General features: G+C 46.2%; 1 protein-coding gene and 1 pseudogene across 4 annotated transcripts in view; one reads left to right on the top strand and one right to left on the bottom strand.

Moving 5' to 3' along the window:
- Positions 1–17,092, bottom strand: part of Hhat (hedgehog acyltransferase) — a 407,044-nt gene that overhangs the window by 287,212 nt on the left and 102,740 nt on the right. For all 4 annotated transcript variants that reach the window (XM_045141567.1, XM_045141568.1, XM_045141566.1 and 1 more), the window contains one exon: positions 3,117–3,311. In XM_045141567.1, the coding sequence (XP_044997502.1) occupies positions 3,117–3,311 (195 nt within the window). The remainder of the gene's footprint in view (positions 1–3,116; positions 3,312–17,092) is intronic.
- LOC105943724 lies at positions 14,549–15,261 on the top strand (annotated as a pseudogene).

Genomic DNA, 17,092 nt, shown 5'->3' with positions numbered 1-17,092 from the left:
ACTGACGCTGAGTCCACACTGGCCACAGACAGGAGGCGGGCAGCGCAGAGCAGGCCAAGCCCTGGGAGAGGTCAGCAGAGAACAGGCTGTGCTGCTTCCTGGTTGCTACTTCTGAAACCAAGTATGGTGTGCGCCGCTGGCGGACCTTCAGCTCCCCGGGGGGCAGGACAGAGACGGGGAAAATCAAGGAGACGTGGAAAGGAAAAGATGCCCCCTCACCTTGGGGCCTAGTTTACATTTCTTGCTGGTAGAGTCAAGAAACCTCAAAGCAACTGATGAAACCAAAACTTCCTACAGTTGTAGTGTGCGTCCTCCCCAACAAGAAAGGCTGTTCAAAGAACGGACTGCTCAAGTAGCGCCCGCATGGTGTGGCCCTCAATTGAACTGCTAGCTCTCCTCCGCCACCTCTACAGTAAACAGTACACACCGTAAAACCATCTTACCACTTAACTGAGAGGAGGAATTTTGAGTATATATCTGATTTACATGTGTGGATACATGTGGGCACAGTGTGTGGGTGCATGCACATCTGCATGTAGGCACAGTATGTGGGCACAGTGCATGTGCATCTACATGTGGGCATAGTGTGTGGCATCTGCCTGTGTGTTTGCATGTGGGCACAGTATGTGGGTATGTGTGCATGTGCATCTGCCTGTGGGCACAGTGCATAGGTTCACGTGCATGTGTGTATACGTGTGGGCACAGTGTGTGTGCATGTGTTCATGTGTGTCTGCATATGGGCACAGTGTGTGGGCACGTGTGCATGTGTGTCTGCATGTGGACACCCTGAGCAGAGTGACCAGACAGACAACATGGTAGGAGAGAATCTTTGCCAGCGGTACTTCAGCTGCAGGGACAGAGGGTTGATATCTAGAATCTATAAAGAACTACAAAACTTCAACACCAAAGAAACAAAACTGCTAGTCAGGAAATGAGGTAATAAATTCAACAGACAGTTCTTCAAAGGAGACACGTTAACAGCTAACAAATATTTCAAAGTGATAGCCTCTTTAGACATCAGGATAGTGTGAACTAAAGGTATCTGGAGATTCTATGTCACCCCAGTCAGAATGGGAGTCATGAAGAGAACAGATGCTGGAGACATCGGCAGACAAGTCCCGACTCAGCACTGCCGGGAGTGAGACTGAGAAACCACCATGGGCGTCGTGTGGCTGGTTCTCGATGGAACTATGATATGGCTCAGCTACACCACCCCGGGAACATAGTCAAAGAGTTCTAAACCCTACAGTAGACATGCTTGCAATCCATGCTCATCACCACTCTGCTCACAACAGCACAGAAATAGAATCAGCCTAGATGCTCATCAACTGATGAATAAAGAAAATGGGCAGGACGTGGTGGCACACGCTTTTAGTCCCAGCACTCGGGAGGCAGAGGTAGGAGGATCACCATTGAGTTCAAGGCCACCCTGAAACTACAGAGTGAATTCCAGGTCAGCCTGACCTAGAGCGAGACCTACCACAAAAACCCATAAAGAAAAAATGAAAAAGAAATGGGCACATAAATACACAATGGAATTTTACTCAGCTGTACTGAAAGTGAACTTTTCAGGAAAATGAATGAGTCTGGAAAATACATTAGTGTGATTGACATCCCAGACTCAGACAGACACCATATGTTCTCCTTCACATGTGGGTCCCAACTTCTATTTGTGTGTGTGTAAGTCATAATAGAAGTTTTGAGGAAAGGGAGGGAGGGAAGGTAACTGAACACACGTGACAAGAAAGCAAAAAGGAGAATAGTGGAGATAGAAGGATACATGGGGACCAGAAGGATGGAGGAAAAGATGATTAACAACACAAGTTATGTATGAAAATACCTTTTTATTACAAATGAAAATGAAACCTATTCCTTCAGATGACATTTTTTTAAAAAGACAAGAAGGGAGTACAGGAATATATGGAGAGTAAAATCATGGACCAGAGCCAGTCTTTAGGGCTAGCTGTCAGCTGACTGGCCCTGAAACCCAGGGCTGTGATGGCTGGACCCTGAACTACATCCTGGACCTGGTCCCTGGACTCTGGCCTCTGCCCATGCATTCATTTTTCCCCCAAGGAGATCTCCCACCGCCACTGCTGAGAGCACCACAAAGGTGACACTCCCCTTTGCAGTCACACATCTGGTGGCTTCCTGGCTGCAGTCCAGAGTGACAAGCGTGGTTCTTTGACTTGAAGGCATGAAGGGGTCAGTTGACAGACAGTGAGACAGGGAAGCTACACAGATGGCGAGGTCCCACTCAGGCTGGGCTGCACGAGAGAGCAGGGAGTTACAGGTAACCATGGCAGCATGACCTGGACGTTGGGGTTGGGGTGGGGTACAGGGTGAGGGAGGCTCCTGCTGCCTGGAAGAGTCGCTGCTGGGTGTGGTCAACTGTGCCCTCCACACCAAGCTCCCACTCCCTGTCAGCCAAACCGGGAATCCATGCACAGAAGACAAGTGCACTGGCATGGAGTCCCCCCACAGAAAACACAGCTATGCAGGCAAATTTCTACTTTTAAAATGTACTAATACAAGGAACGGACCTATAAAATATTCTTTGGCCCAATGACCCCTCCATCAGCACATTCACTGATAGGCAACAGACTCTGTCAAGACCCCATAGCACTGTGGATATAGAAAGTGGGCCTGTGTCCTTTGGGAAGACACATCTTCACTTTCCACATACAAAGAGATTCCATTATTAGCTTTATGAGTAGATAATTAATAGATCTGTCTTATCAACTAAGAACAAAAGCTGTTCTCATACCCGCCTCGAGCCATCATGGGCATTCAGTGACTTCAGGACAAGGACAATGAGTGATTTTAAGCTCTCAGCAGATAGCTTCAATCAGGTACTAGGGGACTAGTCATTCCTTTGAGCACAGTCACTAACCCTTGCTCCTGTGATATCTGGTATCCTCCACATACCCAAACCAGGATCAAAAGGCCGGGGCTCAGACCAAGAACAAAGGGTTCTGGCACACAGTTCCCATGCATCAGCCCTGTCCAGCCACTAGGAGGAGCCCCATCTGGGTTCTGCAACTGTTCTGTGTATGAAAAGGAAGGTATCCACTGGGATGCAGAAAGCCTTGGATGTGTAAGAGGAAACCACTTACCTGAATTTCCTCCACGCTACGCAGCCTCAGGGTGGAGAGCAGGAGGAGCGAGCAGAGCCAGGACAGGGGCAGCGAGTGGAGCTGGGCCACGCAGAAGGCAATGATGGTGTGGAGAGCAGCCATGGCCACGCCCGGGGCCCCCAGCACACACCAGCAGGCGCACACTCCATAGGCCATGAGGATCCAGGCTCTGTGCTGCAGAAGGGAAGGGCAGAGGGAGGGACACAGAGGTGGGAGGGGTAAGTTGATGGATGCTGCTATTAAAGCTTCTATAGGAAGAAAAAGTCTTGCATCACCCAGTAATCAAAGCCTGTTCCTTCTGCCCTGAGGACTCAAAAGGGTTTTCCTTCCATCAGCAGCCCCAGTACCACCAGATCCACCCAGAGGTTCCCCCCAAACCACCAGAGCTCAGTAGTTCTTATCAACCATGGAAGCAAGCAACCACTTCCCGCATTTGGTCAGATACCCGGACCGCTGGATCCCTCAGCAAGATGAATTCAACCGACTTTTCAGACAGAACCAAGCCAAGCACAGGTAAGAAACTACCTGTCAAGGAGATCAGGACCCCCAACCCACACAGACACCTTCTTTCAGAGGCAAGAGTGAGAGAAAGGGTCGTACCTACTTCCACGGAGCCGCAGAGCAAACTGGGCCATCCACACAAAGCCTTCCGAAGTCACAACTTAAATAACTAATCACATCTTTAGCAAATTTTGTTGTTTGCTTCAAGGTAGGGACTCAGTCTAGCACAGGCTGACCTGAAATTTGCTATGTAGTCCCAGGCTGGCCTTAAACTCACAGCAATCCTCCTACCTCTGCCTCCCAAGTGCTGGGATTAAAAGTTGTGCACCACCACATCTGCCTTCCTTTAGCATATTTTTAGTCAAAAGCTTACAGAAAAAGTTTATCTATATGTGATGGTGAGGTCTTTATACACACAGTCTGACTAACACATTCACTTCCATTTTAACAGAGTCTGGCCAGGCATGGTGGCACAAGCCTGTGATCCTAGCACTTGGGTAGGAGGATCACCGTGATTTCAAGGCCACCCTTAGACTACATAGTGAATTCCAGATCAGCCTGGGCTACAGCAAGACCTTGCCTCAAAAAACCAAAGGAGGGGCTGGAGAGCTGGCTTAGCAGTTAAGGCATTTGCCTAAAAAGCCAAAGGATCCCAGTTCAACTTTCCGGGACCCATGTAAGCTAGATGTCTGAAGTTCATTTTCAGTAGCTGGAGGCCCTGGTGTACTTATTCTCTCCACCCTCTCCACCTCTCTTTCTCTTTCTCAAATAAATAAATTAAATGTATATTTTTTAATAAAACAAAGGAAAAAGAAAAAAAGTGAGTTTGAACACTGCCATTTAATTATCAAGTATTTTAAAGTTAGTCTATTGAATATCTAAATAGATGAATTAGCCTGTCTTTGCTATTAAGATACACACTTCCTCATATCTAGTTGATAAATCATAGTTTTAAAAATAGCAATAAAGAGTTGAGGATGTAGCTCAGTGGTAGAGAGCTTGCCTAAAACATGCAAGGTCAAGTTTGATCCCTAGAACTGCCAAGCACTAACACACACACACACACACACACACAGCAATACAGTTTTAATATTAGAAGGCAACATAGTTTAATGAATAAAGCTTTTAAACCTTCTTTAGGCAGCTGTGTGATCTTCAACAAGTTACAAAAGCTTCCAATTCTTAAATGAAATTGTGGTAATAACGGTATCTATTTTGTGAGGTTGTTGTGAGGAGTAAATTCCATACATAAAACACTTAGAAGAGCGCACACTTGCACAGTAAGGACCCAGGTACTCGCTGTCCGTAGGCTGGGTTTGTAGCTCGCCTGATAGAACACTTGCCTAGCATGCACAGGACCTGGGTTTGATTCCCAGTACCACATAAACCAGGCACGGGGCACACGACAGTAACCCTAACACTCAGGAGGTAGAGGCAAGGTGATCAGAAATTCAAGGTCATCCTCAGCGAGTTCAAGTGCTACTTGAGCCATATGAAATCCTGTCTCAAAAACAAAGAAAAAAGATAATAGTTACCATGAAGCAAACATGTCATCTCATGGCTGAGCATTTTGAACCATGGTTTCTATGAACATACAGCTGAAAATCAGGGACCAGCTGAGTTCAATCTTCTTGTGAAACAAAAAGACCACTGGAACCTGATGATTCAGGCCTGTCATTCTAGCTACTCAAGACAGAAGGATACCAAGTGTGGTAGTTTGCATCTCTGTCCCCTAATAAGTCAAGTGTTAGTAAAATTGAGCTTGAGCCAGGCTTGGTGGCATAGACTTTAAACCCAGCACTTGGGAAGCATCGGTAGGAGGATCGCCATGAGTTCGAGGCCAGCCTGAGACTACATAGTGAATTCCAGATCAGCTGGTCTAGAACGAGGAAAAAAAATTGAGTTTGGGGATGCAGATATGGCTAAATGGTTAAGGCACTTATCTGCAAAGCCCGATGACCCAGGTTTGATTCCCCAGTACTCATGTGAAGCCAGATGCACAAAGTGGTACATGCATCTAGAAGTTCATTTGCAATGGCTACTGGCCCTGATGCATTCATTCATATTCCTTCTCTCTCTTTCTCGCCCCATCCCCTTTGTCTCCCTCTCTCTCTCCTGTCTGTCCCTCTCTGCTTGAAAATAAAGAAACAAACAAAATTTATAATATTGAGTTTGCAGGCAGACTCCTGCTCGGGGGGGGGGGGGGGGATGTCACTGTGGTGGATCCTAGGGTCCAGCCCTAAGGTGTTACTGGGTACAGATCTATCTCCAGCCTCGGGTCTGCAGAGCGTACCCAGCCTGGGCTTCCCAGAGTATGCCTGCTTGTGGTATGGCCAGAGGTTTCTGTGCGTGGATTTAGTAAAGGGGCCAGCTTCCTCAGCCATTATGGAGCTTTCCCTGGATCTACAAGCCTGAAATTAATCCCTTCTTCCTGCAAACTGTGTCTGGTTTGGAGGTTCATCCCATCAATGTGAAGCTGACTACAAAACCAAGTTCAAGGTCAGCCTGGACAAGTAAGTGAGACTATTTTGTTTTGTTTTTTTGTTTTTTGTTTAAAAAAAAAAAAAGGAAAACTAAGACTGAGAATATAGCCTTATGCACAGCACTTGCCTACTTGCCTAATGTGCAGGAGGTCTACAGCACTGAAAAGAAAAAGTTAATGAGTGGAAAGACAGCCCTGGAGTGTAGACCACACAGCCATCCTCAGACGTGACTTCTAAACTCTTGTCTAAGTAGTACTCCTTCCTGACGTGCACCCACCCAAGAGAAGCCTGTATATGCGAGACTAGACCAGCCTCTTTGTTTGTTTGTTTGTTTGTTTTGTTTTTTGAGGTGGGGTCTCACTGTAGCTCAGGCTGACCTGGAATCCACTATGTAGTCTCAGGCTGGCCTCAAACTCATGATGATCTTCCTACCTCTGCCTCCCAAGTGCTAGGATTAAAGGCATGTGCCACCATGCCTGGCTGGATCAGCCTCTTTTAAGTTCCAAGAAAACCAGAGAACTCTGAGGTTCATTTTCACAGTTTTCCATCCTACTACCCACAGAAAACCACATAAATTTGCTTCAAACTTTCCCTACTCTCTCACCTCCAGATTGGATCCAATTTTCAGGAATAAGATCACCAAAGTGTTTTCAGACACCATTTAAAAATATATATTTTTAGTACTTTATTTATTTATTTGAGAGAAAGAGGCACATAAAGAAAGATAGAGAATGGATACATCACAGCCTCTAGCCACTGCAAACAAACACCAGATGCATGAGCCACCTGGTGCATCTTATGCGGATACTGGGGAACGGAACCTGGGTCCTCAGGCTTCACAGGCAAGTGCCTTAGCCACTAAGCCATCTCTCCAGCCCTTCAGACACAGTTTTAACACATGAAGAAAGGAAGCTCCTCCCCAACACGACCTTCAGTGTTTACTGCTGAGGCTCTTCCCCATGCGTGTGTCTGTCCACAATCACACATGTACACACTGTGACACTTTAAGAGTGCTATTCGATCTGCTTGGAAAACCTTGTTTGCTGAAATTCCTTTGAAAAGTAAGTGCCCTAGAAGGAAGCTGTTTCAACTTGAAAAAAGCTAAAAGAGCTTCAGGAAACACTTAACCATGCTGTATGAGCCCCAGATGTTCCGGGATTTATGATGGATTTACCTGTGGCCCCAAAAGCCTCTGTAAGCAGACACATGCACCTCACGTCCTCACTCCCCATGGTCTCCTTGACAATTCTGGACACTATCTTGAGACAGCACCAAGACCACTGTGCCATGAGCCTCAAGGCCTGTACCAACCTGCACACCACCCATCATCTTCCTCTGAGCAGAGGCAATGCTGCTATATTCATCTGTGAGGTCAGAAAATGGAAGAATGTGAAAAACTCAAATTACCACTCTATGACTCTGTTGTAGGAAACAGAGACCCACTGCTGTAGTTACCTTTGGGTGACTTGGATAAAACACCTGGCCAAAAGCCACTGATGGGAAAAACAGTTTATTTCTTCTTCCAATGTCAAGAGGAAGTAGAACAAGGAGGGAAGCAATGTAGAGCAACGCCTGGACACTACACCTTCCATGACAGCTGAGAGAAAGCAGAAAGTAAGGTGGCCTCTGGCAAGAGTGAGCTGGCTATAACATGCCAGAGCCCGCCCCAGGAACACACTTCCTCCAGAAAAGGTCCACCTTCCAAACTGCCACAGCTAAGGACCAAGTATTCAAAACACATGAGTTTATGAGGGGTATCTGATTCAAACCACCACATTCCACCCACGACTCACGCCATCTCATTATGTAAAATGCATTCAGTCCAGCACTAAAAATTCCCCACAGTTGTTTTTTTTTTTAAGCAATCCCAACACTGTTTAATAGTCCTAAATCTCTTAACTATGAGCCTGTAAAATCAAAACACAAGTTACATACACATAATGGCACAGAATAAACATTCCCACTGCCAAAAGAAGGCATTGCAAGGAAAAATTAGACCAATCAAGAGCTTCAAACAGGCACAGCAAATTAACAAATCCTGTAAATCTAAGTCTGGCATCAAGGACCAATGAGGAAATTTCTGGAGTCCAAATTCTACCTCTCCAGCTGCACTGCTTTAGAGTCCAGGAAAAATCCATTCAGAGCCATTCCATGGTTCTAACATCTCCAGAATCCTGGGGTCTCCACTGGAAATCACAGTTCCATGCTGAGGCTACACATGGCCTCAACTCAGAGACCATGACCCGATAAAGCTAACTTTAAAGCCCTTGGGCCTCTCCTTTCAAAAGAGGATCAGCATGCAGTGCAGAGAAGCTGGCCCAATCCTCAATGGTAACAATCTCTCAAACAACTGCAGCTGAACCAGCCTGTGGTCTCTGGTCAAGGTGTTCATTTCTTCCTATGCCCATTCATGTCATTCATATCCTTCTGCTCTATTTCTGCCAAGCACATTAGTCCATTATTTTTTTTCATTTTGTTTGTTGATTTTTTGTTTTCCAAGGTAGGTCTTGTTCTAGCCCAGGTTGACCTGGCATTCACTATGTAGTGTCAGGCTGGCCTTAAACTCACAGTGATCCTCCTATCTCAGCCTCCCAAGGGCTGAGATTAAAGTTTTGTGACACCACACCTTTACTATTGAAGTCCCTTACTCTTAAATTTAGCTTTGTTTAAGTTATCAGAACATAGAAGGCACACAGCCAGCTGCCTCCAGCCCAGTTCTGGCAGAGTTCTCTTTCCTCTCATCAATGAAGCCTTCACAGTCCACTTTTCTCTCTGCACATAGGTCATTCAACACTCACAGAATGCTCCATCAAGCTCTGCTTCCAGCACTGCAAGGTGTCTCATTTCAAAGTTCAAATCCTTCCATAGTCCTCCCACAAATCAGTTTCAAAAGATCAAAAGCCATATGGTCAGGTTTCTAGCATCAACAAACCCACTCCTCTGGTACTAATTTTCTGTTGTATCTACCTTCATGCTTCTGGGGGAAAAAGTCTCAAGGTGACTTCATGATGGCTGGGAAAGGCTGGTAGAGTAGAGGCTGGATGTCACTTCTTGCCACAGCAGGTGGAAAGAGCAGCAAGAGAGTTAGCTCAGCACAGAGAAGGGAGTAACTTGGCTATAACATCCTCAAGTCTTTGTATTTAAAAAATGCTTTTCTGTTTCTCTGGGATCAGCACCTAAGAGCACTGCCGAGGTGGCATGGCAGTCAAAGGTCTGACCTGTAACAGTTTCATAGTCTGCCGTTGGCAGCACGCCCAGTGGAGCAAGTGTGAGCCATCGTGTTCTTACCAGCGTCCGGTGGGGTTTGATGTTTGATCTAAGACATTCTTGCCAGTGTGTCACCTATGTCCTCATGACTTCAACTTGAGTTTAAAATGCTCTGACAATGCACATAGAAGACTGAGTGACATGAAGTTTAAGATTAGGATGTGCTGAGAGAACCTTGTGAGAGTACAGGGTATCCCACCCTACTAAACTCTGGATTCCAGGCTTTCCACTTTAAATAGAAGGTAAGAAGAAAAGCAGGGAAGAGGTAAATGCTCAAGTCTAAAGCACAGGAAGGAGTATGACTTTCATAACAATGGCACTAAAGCCACCATGAGATCACTGTGGCCTTTCTGAAGAGACACAGTGCTCTCTGGTGCAAACAGAGGCAGGTTGGTGCCCCATCCCATGCTCCCACTGCTACTTCGTTAACACTGACAAACTTCTTAGAATGAGCATAAATAATTCTCTGCATAATTGTCTCCTTGAACAGCAATGTTCACATTGCATAAATGTAAGCCCAAAATTGAGTATGGTACCTAGATTAAATAAAGGATGGATGGATGGATGGATGGATGGATGGATGGATGGATGGATGGACAGATAGGCATATGAGTAGATGGTAAATATTGGGAGGCAAATGGATACGTATAAGGGTGCATGGGTGAATGGGGTTGGTGCATGGGTGGGTTAATATGAGGGGAGGTTTGTGAGGCCTGAGTAGAGATGGGTGGGTAAATGGATCAAGAGAGTAGATAATTAGAGAAGGTGGAGGTAAATGGGTAGGCAGATGGATAGAGATGATAGAGAGTACGGGTGGATGAGCTGATGGACAGATGATGAATGAATGAATGGTGGGTAGAAGGGTGGATGAATAGTGAGCCAGCAAATGAAGATAGATAGATAATGGATGGATGGATGGGTGAATGGTAGATGAGTAGATGGATAAGCTTCCCCAAATCTTCAAATTTAGCTTGATAGTTATAACAATGAAGTAAGATGACATTAACATCACAATTTCTGGATTTTGTGTCCACTAATGTGAAATCCTACCATCTGGAGCTAGAGAGTTGGCTTAGCCAGCAAAACTCAAGGACATGAGTGTGATTCCCCAGTACCCATAAGATGCCAGATGTACAAGGGGGTACATGCATCTGGAGTTCGTTTGCAGTGGCTGGAGGCCTTGGTAAACCCATTTTCTATATATATATACATGTATTTGCCTCTTTCTCTAATAAATATATAAAATATTTTGTTGAGGTAGGGTTTCACTCTAGTCCAGACTGACGTGGAATTCACTATGGAGTCTCAGGGTGGCCTTGAACTCACAGCGATCCTCCTACCTCTGCCTCCCGGGTGCTGGGATTAAAGGCATCCGCCACGATGCCTGGCTTAAAATATTTTTTAAAAAGGCTGGAGAGATGGCTTAGCGGTTAAGCGCTTGCCTGTGAAGCCTAAGGACCTCGGTTCGAGGCTCGGTTCCCCAGGTCCCACGTTAGCCAGATGCACAAGGGGGCGCATGCGTCTGGAGTTCGTTTGCAGAGGCTGGAAGCCCTGGCGCGCCCATTCTCTCTCTCTCCCTCTATCTGTCTTTCTGTCTGTGTCTGTCGCTCTCAAATAAATAAATAAATTAAAAATTAAAAAAAATATTTTTTAAAAAGAAAATAAAATCTACCATCTTCAAATCTCAACATATTTCACCTTGTCCCTTATAGAAAAGGTTTCCATGACAACATAGATAAAACAGAAGGGCATCACTTCACATCTCATTGCCTACTCATTGTTTCCACTCACATTCCATTCAAGTTCACAACAGACAGACACAGGCATACCTGAGGCAGAACTTGTTGTCTGTCACCCAGTCACATATCCTGGAACACTAACCATCTGAGCTTGACTACTACCCAGGCTCAATCTGTGTCCCTAAGACAAGGCTACAGACATGCCTTCCCTTCTTTTGAAATCTATATTCTTCAGCCATCCTTCACAACACTTCCAAACCCAGCCTCAGGAAACACCAGGTGGTGGTGGCCCTTCTCACACCATCTCCACACCTGCCCCAGCTCAGCCTGTGCTGTGGGCACCAAGGGGTGGCAGCATGCACCTTGGATGCCCTGGTGAGCCACCTCTGCAGGGAAGAGCTGCAGTGCAAACCTTTGGTGAGAACACCATTGGCGACAGTGTCAGACTGCTGTGCGTTAATTCCTTCTGCACATCTGACAAGAAACCACTCCATGGAAGCAATGTTTGAGAAATAAAGAAAGGGAGTCAGCTGGTGTTCTTTTATTTTTATTATTATCAGTATATTTTGTATGGAAGCATCATGTGTTGGTACTCTCTTTTCCCTCGTCTCTGCCTCCATTCCACTGGGGACCCTCCTCAGTGGGGTTGCAGGTATTCCCCATAAGGTTGTGGTTTATGCTTTGTGGGAGCAGCAGTCAGTTATTTGGGGGGTAGGGAGTGCCTCTGGGCATGATGTCCCAACCTATGGGTCTTACAATCTTTCTGCCCCTCTTCTGCAAAATTCCCTGAGCCATGGTGGGTGAGTTTTAAGTCTACTTCAGTGATGAGCTCTTAGGAGGCTCTGGATCTTTACTTTGGTGGGTGTTGAGTATCCTCTGGGTCTGTCTCCTTCACCCTGGCACTGACTATCAGGCTCAGCATGGAAGCAGCACTCTTGCTTGTCTCCCAGTTCCTCTGTGGTTTCAGCGGTGGCTCGGCTGCAGCACAAGGGGTAGTTGATCTCCTCGAGTCTCATTACCTTTCCATGCATGCTCCCTCTGGAGCAGGGATCCATGAGTTGAGGACACAGGGACCCTTCAATCAGGAAGGCAGAGCAAGGTGCCTTCTTCCACAGAAAGCTCGCAGGGTCCAGGCAGCCCCAAGCCAGCAGCTGGGGACCTGGGACCAGGGAACTGGGAGAAGAAGGAATGGGGAGTTCTGGCCAACTCACTCCACCCACTTGACGTTCTTATGGGAATGTGGATTGTTACATGCTATGAATCAAGTGCAGCAGCTGCTGAAATATGCATTGTATAGAGAGACATATGCAAAATCTTCCCAGGCAAAGATTAAACAGCCACCATCCAGAGTCCAGCAGCTGGGATTTCACCTCCTCAGACAGGGACAGGAGCTGGGTTCAGTGCCTGAGATTCTTTCTTCTCACCAGGTGTTCCAGAGCCAACCCCAGGGGACCAAGCTTCTCAGCCTGTGATATCCCACTAAAGGGAGCTGAGCCTTTGGGCTGGGGCTCATGAGCCAGGGCTACAGCAAGAACAGCAGCTCTTGGCCAAGGCCCTCACACCAGGCCAGCTTTTCCCAAAAGCTCATGCAGGAATATTTTTAGTTCTGAGTGCAAAGAACATGATGTCTCAGGTGGTGGCAAAGCCAGAGGCATTCAAAACTAAGAGGCATCTGTGGCCGGCCCACACGCAGTCCAATCCTAACAAACCCGCCACAGAAGCCCAGCTGTTACTCAGCTTCGTCCAGGGACTGGCTTATTCCTCACAGAGCCTGGCCACAGCCCAGAAGGTCCAACCCAGAGTAAAGGCATTTCACCTCAGCCAAGGAGCTCAGAGAAGCTTTATTACTTGTCATGGAAAAATACAAAAGGAGTATTATGCTTTTGAAAGTAACTTGGCTCTCAGTTAGAAGAGGTGGCCAGGAGAAAAAGGAGCCAAGCAGGTGGGGAGCAGCCTTCAGGAATCAGGGATGTAGCAATAGTGCTAATGCTGTTTCTCCACAGCACTGCCCGGGGTTTATGCACAGTAGGAGATAACTGTGGTCCAAATCCTCCACCCGGAATAAGCACCAAAAACAACTCCCAGACTAAGGCCATGTGGTGAGAGGCTAAAGCTGATGAGGCCAAGGCTGTGTCCAGCCATACAGAGCGGCCAAGCAGACACAGACTAAGTGGCACTGTGGCCCAGCCAGAGTAGATCCTGCCCGCTGGCCATCTCACATGCCAGCTGTGGTCACACAGGGCAGACACACAGAGGGAGATGACTCAGGGCTTGCTCTGCCACGGTCCAAGAAACACTCAAAACCCACCCTGGCCGGCATTAGGTAAGATGTGCTCTGCAGAAGAAAAGCCAAACTACCATCTACCCTGCCCTGGTAACGACGCAGGAAGCCAAATAAGTCAGCTCATGTCCAGGATCCACAACTCCAGAGCCTTCTCCCTGAGGCTTTCTCTGACACCAGAATGGCCAACACAGCCCACTCTTCGTGCCAGCAGGAGCAGTCCAACACGATGCCAGGTACCACGCAGTGACCACTTTGTCTCCAAGTTCCCATCTGCTGTGACTCCCCACTGCTGTCCCACAATAGCCTGGACCAGTGCAGAAATAGACCTTCACAAGACCAGACAGGGACTCTACCCTTAAGGACTGTGGAACCCCAAGAAAGTCACCTCCTTTCTTTTCTCCAGGGCTAGGGATTGAACCCAAGGCTTATAGGCAAGCACTCCTCAGCCCTCCTCTCCTCCTTTGGGTGACCTCTCCCTGAAGCAAAGGTCAAAAGACAGGAGCAACAGCCCAGCTCTCCCCACTTGCAAACATAAATGAAAGACGCTGCTTAGGAGACCCCACAAACCACCAAGGCAGCATCGTCATCCCCATGGCTCCACCGAGGACACAGGCTCAAAGACCTGAAGGCACATACTTTATTTACAGACACTGAAAGGGGCAAAGCTACAGTTTACGCCAAGTCTTTAACCACTCCAAGTGTCACTCACTGGCCCTCCATGTCCAAAGGTGCCACATTTAGGGGTTCAGCCACCCTTGGATATAAAATAGGAAGAAGGGGCCAGGAAAATGGCTCAGTAAAGTGCTTACTGTGAACGTATGAGGACCTAAGTTCAGATCCCCAATGCCCGTGTGAAAGCTGGGCTTGGTAGCATGTGTTTGTTATTACAGCATAGGGAGCAGGAGGAAGATCGAAGGATGGATCCCTGGGCTTGCTGGCTAACCTAGCCAAACTGGTGAGCTCCAGGTCCAGTGAGAGACCTTGCTTCAAAACATAAAGAGGAGGGACCTCGGGACGTGCAGGCTCCAGGGCTTGAAAGCAAGCGTGCTCACTCACTGCTTCCACAGGCCTGGGGATCCCTCCCCAGGTCTTCCACCCCAGAGGCCCATGCACAAACAAAGAAACAAAAACCAAGAGATGCGTCATTCTACAAACAAAGCACTGATGCTTGGCAGTATGGTGGGAACTCCTGGGATCAGCTTGCTGGTTTTATGGAATAGGGCCCAAAAACCAAGGCAGCTTGCAGCTTACCAAAATTTCTTTCTCTCCATAAGTAAGACATTTGACTCAATAGCTTTGCAAGATGAAATACATAATGATATTTCAAAAAGGGCAACTTCAGATACTGGAAAAGTTAAATGAATTGCTGACAAACGTGGGAGAAGTCAAGGAGGAAATCAGATTTGTTAAAGAAATGATTCCAAAACTTGAGGAATATATACAAGATGAACTTGGAGGGAAAGTGACAGTTCATAAAAGTCCTCAGCACAGAGCTAGAAAGAGAAAGCTGACGACAGTTCAAAGTTCAGCAACAAGTAACAGCTCAGAGGAAGCAGGAAATGCAGGTGGGTTCATCACACCTAACACTGACACAAAAGAGTTTTCCAGCCCCCTACAGAAGAATTCAAGTTAGATGTCCCCCTGCAGAAGGCAGATCATGTATGTGTAAATCAATCTGGAAAAATGGAAGTTTTGAACTACTTTGTGAACACAAAGAAAGGTTTAAAGGGGGACAGAGTTTATATGGCAGCTTGTTCAGGCTTATGGACACATGTGTGAGGCATCTACACACACAAGAAAAGAAGCTTTATGGTAACATTGGGGAATCTTGGTGTAAGGTTCAGGAGTGACCAAGATCACGGAAACTACTCTGAGGTAAACATGTAAGCTTTTATTCAGGAAAAGCACAAGGTGCCAAGACTGACTCTCAAGAGTGGAGCAGTCAACTTGAAATTCCAGACAGTGTGCTATATAGAGCTCTTCAGTTGGGGGAAGGTGAGGAAGGGAAAAGTTTTTTTAAAAAAAAAGTTTCTTTAGGGGAGGTCTAAGAGAGGGTGTGATGCCAGAACAGTGAACACAAGATAAGGGGGCAGGAAACCTAGACCTGGGGGCATTGTTAGGCAAAGAAGAGATAATAGCTGGGTGGTTTCTTGAGGAATGTGGATGACCCACTTCCCTGAGTCTGTCTCTATCCTGCTGTCCTTGGTGACTCCATTTTGTTCTGACCTAACCTTCCAGCCTGTGTTAATAACAGATGAGGGTTACACAGCACAGTGAGTTCTTATGGGAGAGGCTGGGTAATGCGGTTGTTGGGCCTCCCTTCAGGGCAGTGATGAGGAGGCAGTTTCATGGTGTTTAGACGTGGCGGAGTAGTGAGATCAATAGCACCAGTGTAGAATGCTGTTACAACGTGGTCCTGAATGAAACAGAGACTTCTCTCACATCATCTGAGTCATGGCACCAGATGTAAGGTTCAGGAGTGAGCAAGACCACAGACACCTCTCTGAGGCAAAGATGGAAGGTTTTATTTGGGAAAAACATGAGCTGCCAGGACTGATTCTCCAGAGCTGAGTATAGTCAATTTGAAATTCCAGATAGTGCACTTATATAGCGTTATTCGGTTGGGGGAAGGTAAAAAGGGAAAAGGTTTTTTAAAAAAAGGGTTTCTTCAGGGGAGATCTAAAATAGCCAGGGTGTGACACCAGAACAGTGACCACAAGATAAGGGGGCAAGAAAGCTAGACCTGGGGCATTGTTAGGCAAGGAAGGATAATGGCTCCACAATTTCTTGAGGAATGTGGATGACCCATTTCCTTGTGTCTATTGCCCTCCTGCTGTCTTTGGTGACTCGGACATTTTGTCCTGACCTAACATTCCAGCCTTTTGTTAATGATAAGAGATGAAGGTTAATTTTTTTTTTCTGATTACATCACTTTAATTTTTTTATTAATTGTTAATTTGACTGTACATCTTTGAATAATTGCAACATTTTAGAAGAGAGTAAGCACTTAACCTGATACAGCATTTTTTAGTAGTCTACATACAACTATACCTAAAACTGTGTTTCTTAAATAATGAAACTGATTCTGACTCTCAAAATACTGCCATCAAGTATTCATTAAAGCAAAACACTTATAAATCTTCAAAAAGTAGGTTTGTTGCTGGGTGTGATGGTGCATGTCTCTCTTTAATCCTAGCACTCAGGAGACAGAGGTAGTAGGATCACTGTGGGTTTGAGGACAGCCTGACTCTACAAAGTAAATTCCAGGTCATCTTGGGCTAGAGCAGGACTCTACCTTGAAACCCCCCCCCAAAAAAAAAGGGAAAGACAGTAGGTTTGAATTTGGGCTAATATCCCCATTCCTTGAGCTCTGTACCTATTTACTGACATTCTGACGCATTTTCACAAATGATATCTACCTTGAAGTTAAAATAAAGCTATATTAATCATTCAAATCTCTGCCTAGGCTTCACAAGTCTACAGCAGGGGGAAGAACCCTCTGCTGTGAGGGAAGGAATGGTATGAATAGAAAGCAAACACTGCTAACTAGTACTACTGTGATAGACTTATTGCTAGCATATACATAGGATTGCATGAATGTTTTCTTGGGTTTTTTTGTTCTTTTTTTTAAAATTTTTTAAACATTTTCCATGATTGTAAAATATATCCCATGGTAATTCC

Source organism: Jaculus jaculus, chromosome 1 (genome assembly GCF_020740685.1).
Source record: "Jaculus jaculus isolate mJacJac1 chromosome 1, mJacJac1.mat.Y.cur, whole genome shotgun sequence".
Lineage (NCBI taxonomy): Eukaryota > Metazoa > Chordata > Mammalia > Rodentia > Dipodidae > Jaculus > Jaculus jaculus.
Note: the sequence above shows the minus strand (reverse complement) of the source record. Positions and strands in the feature narration are given on the sequence as shown.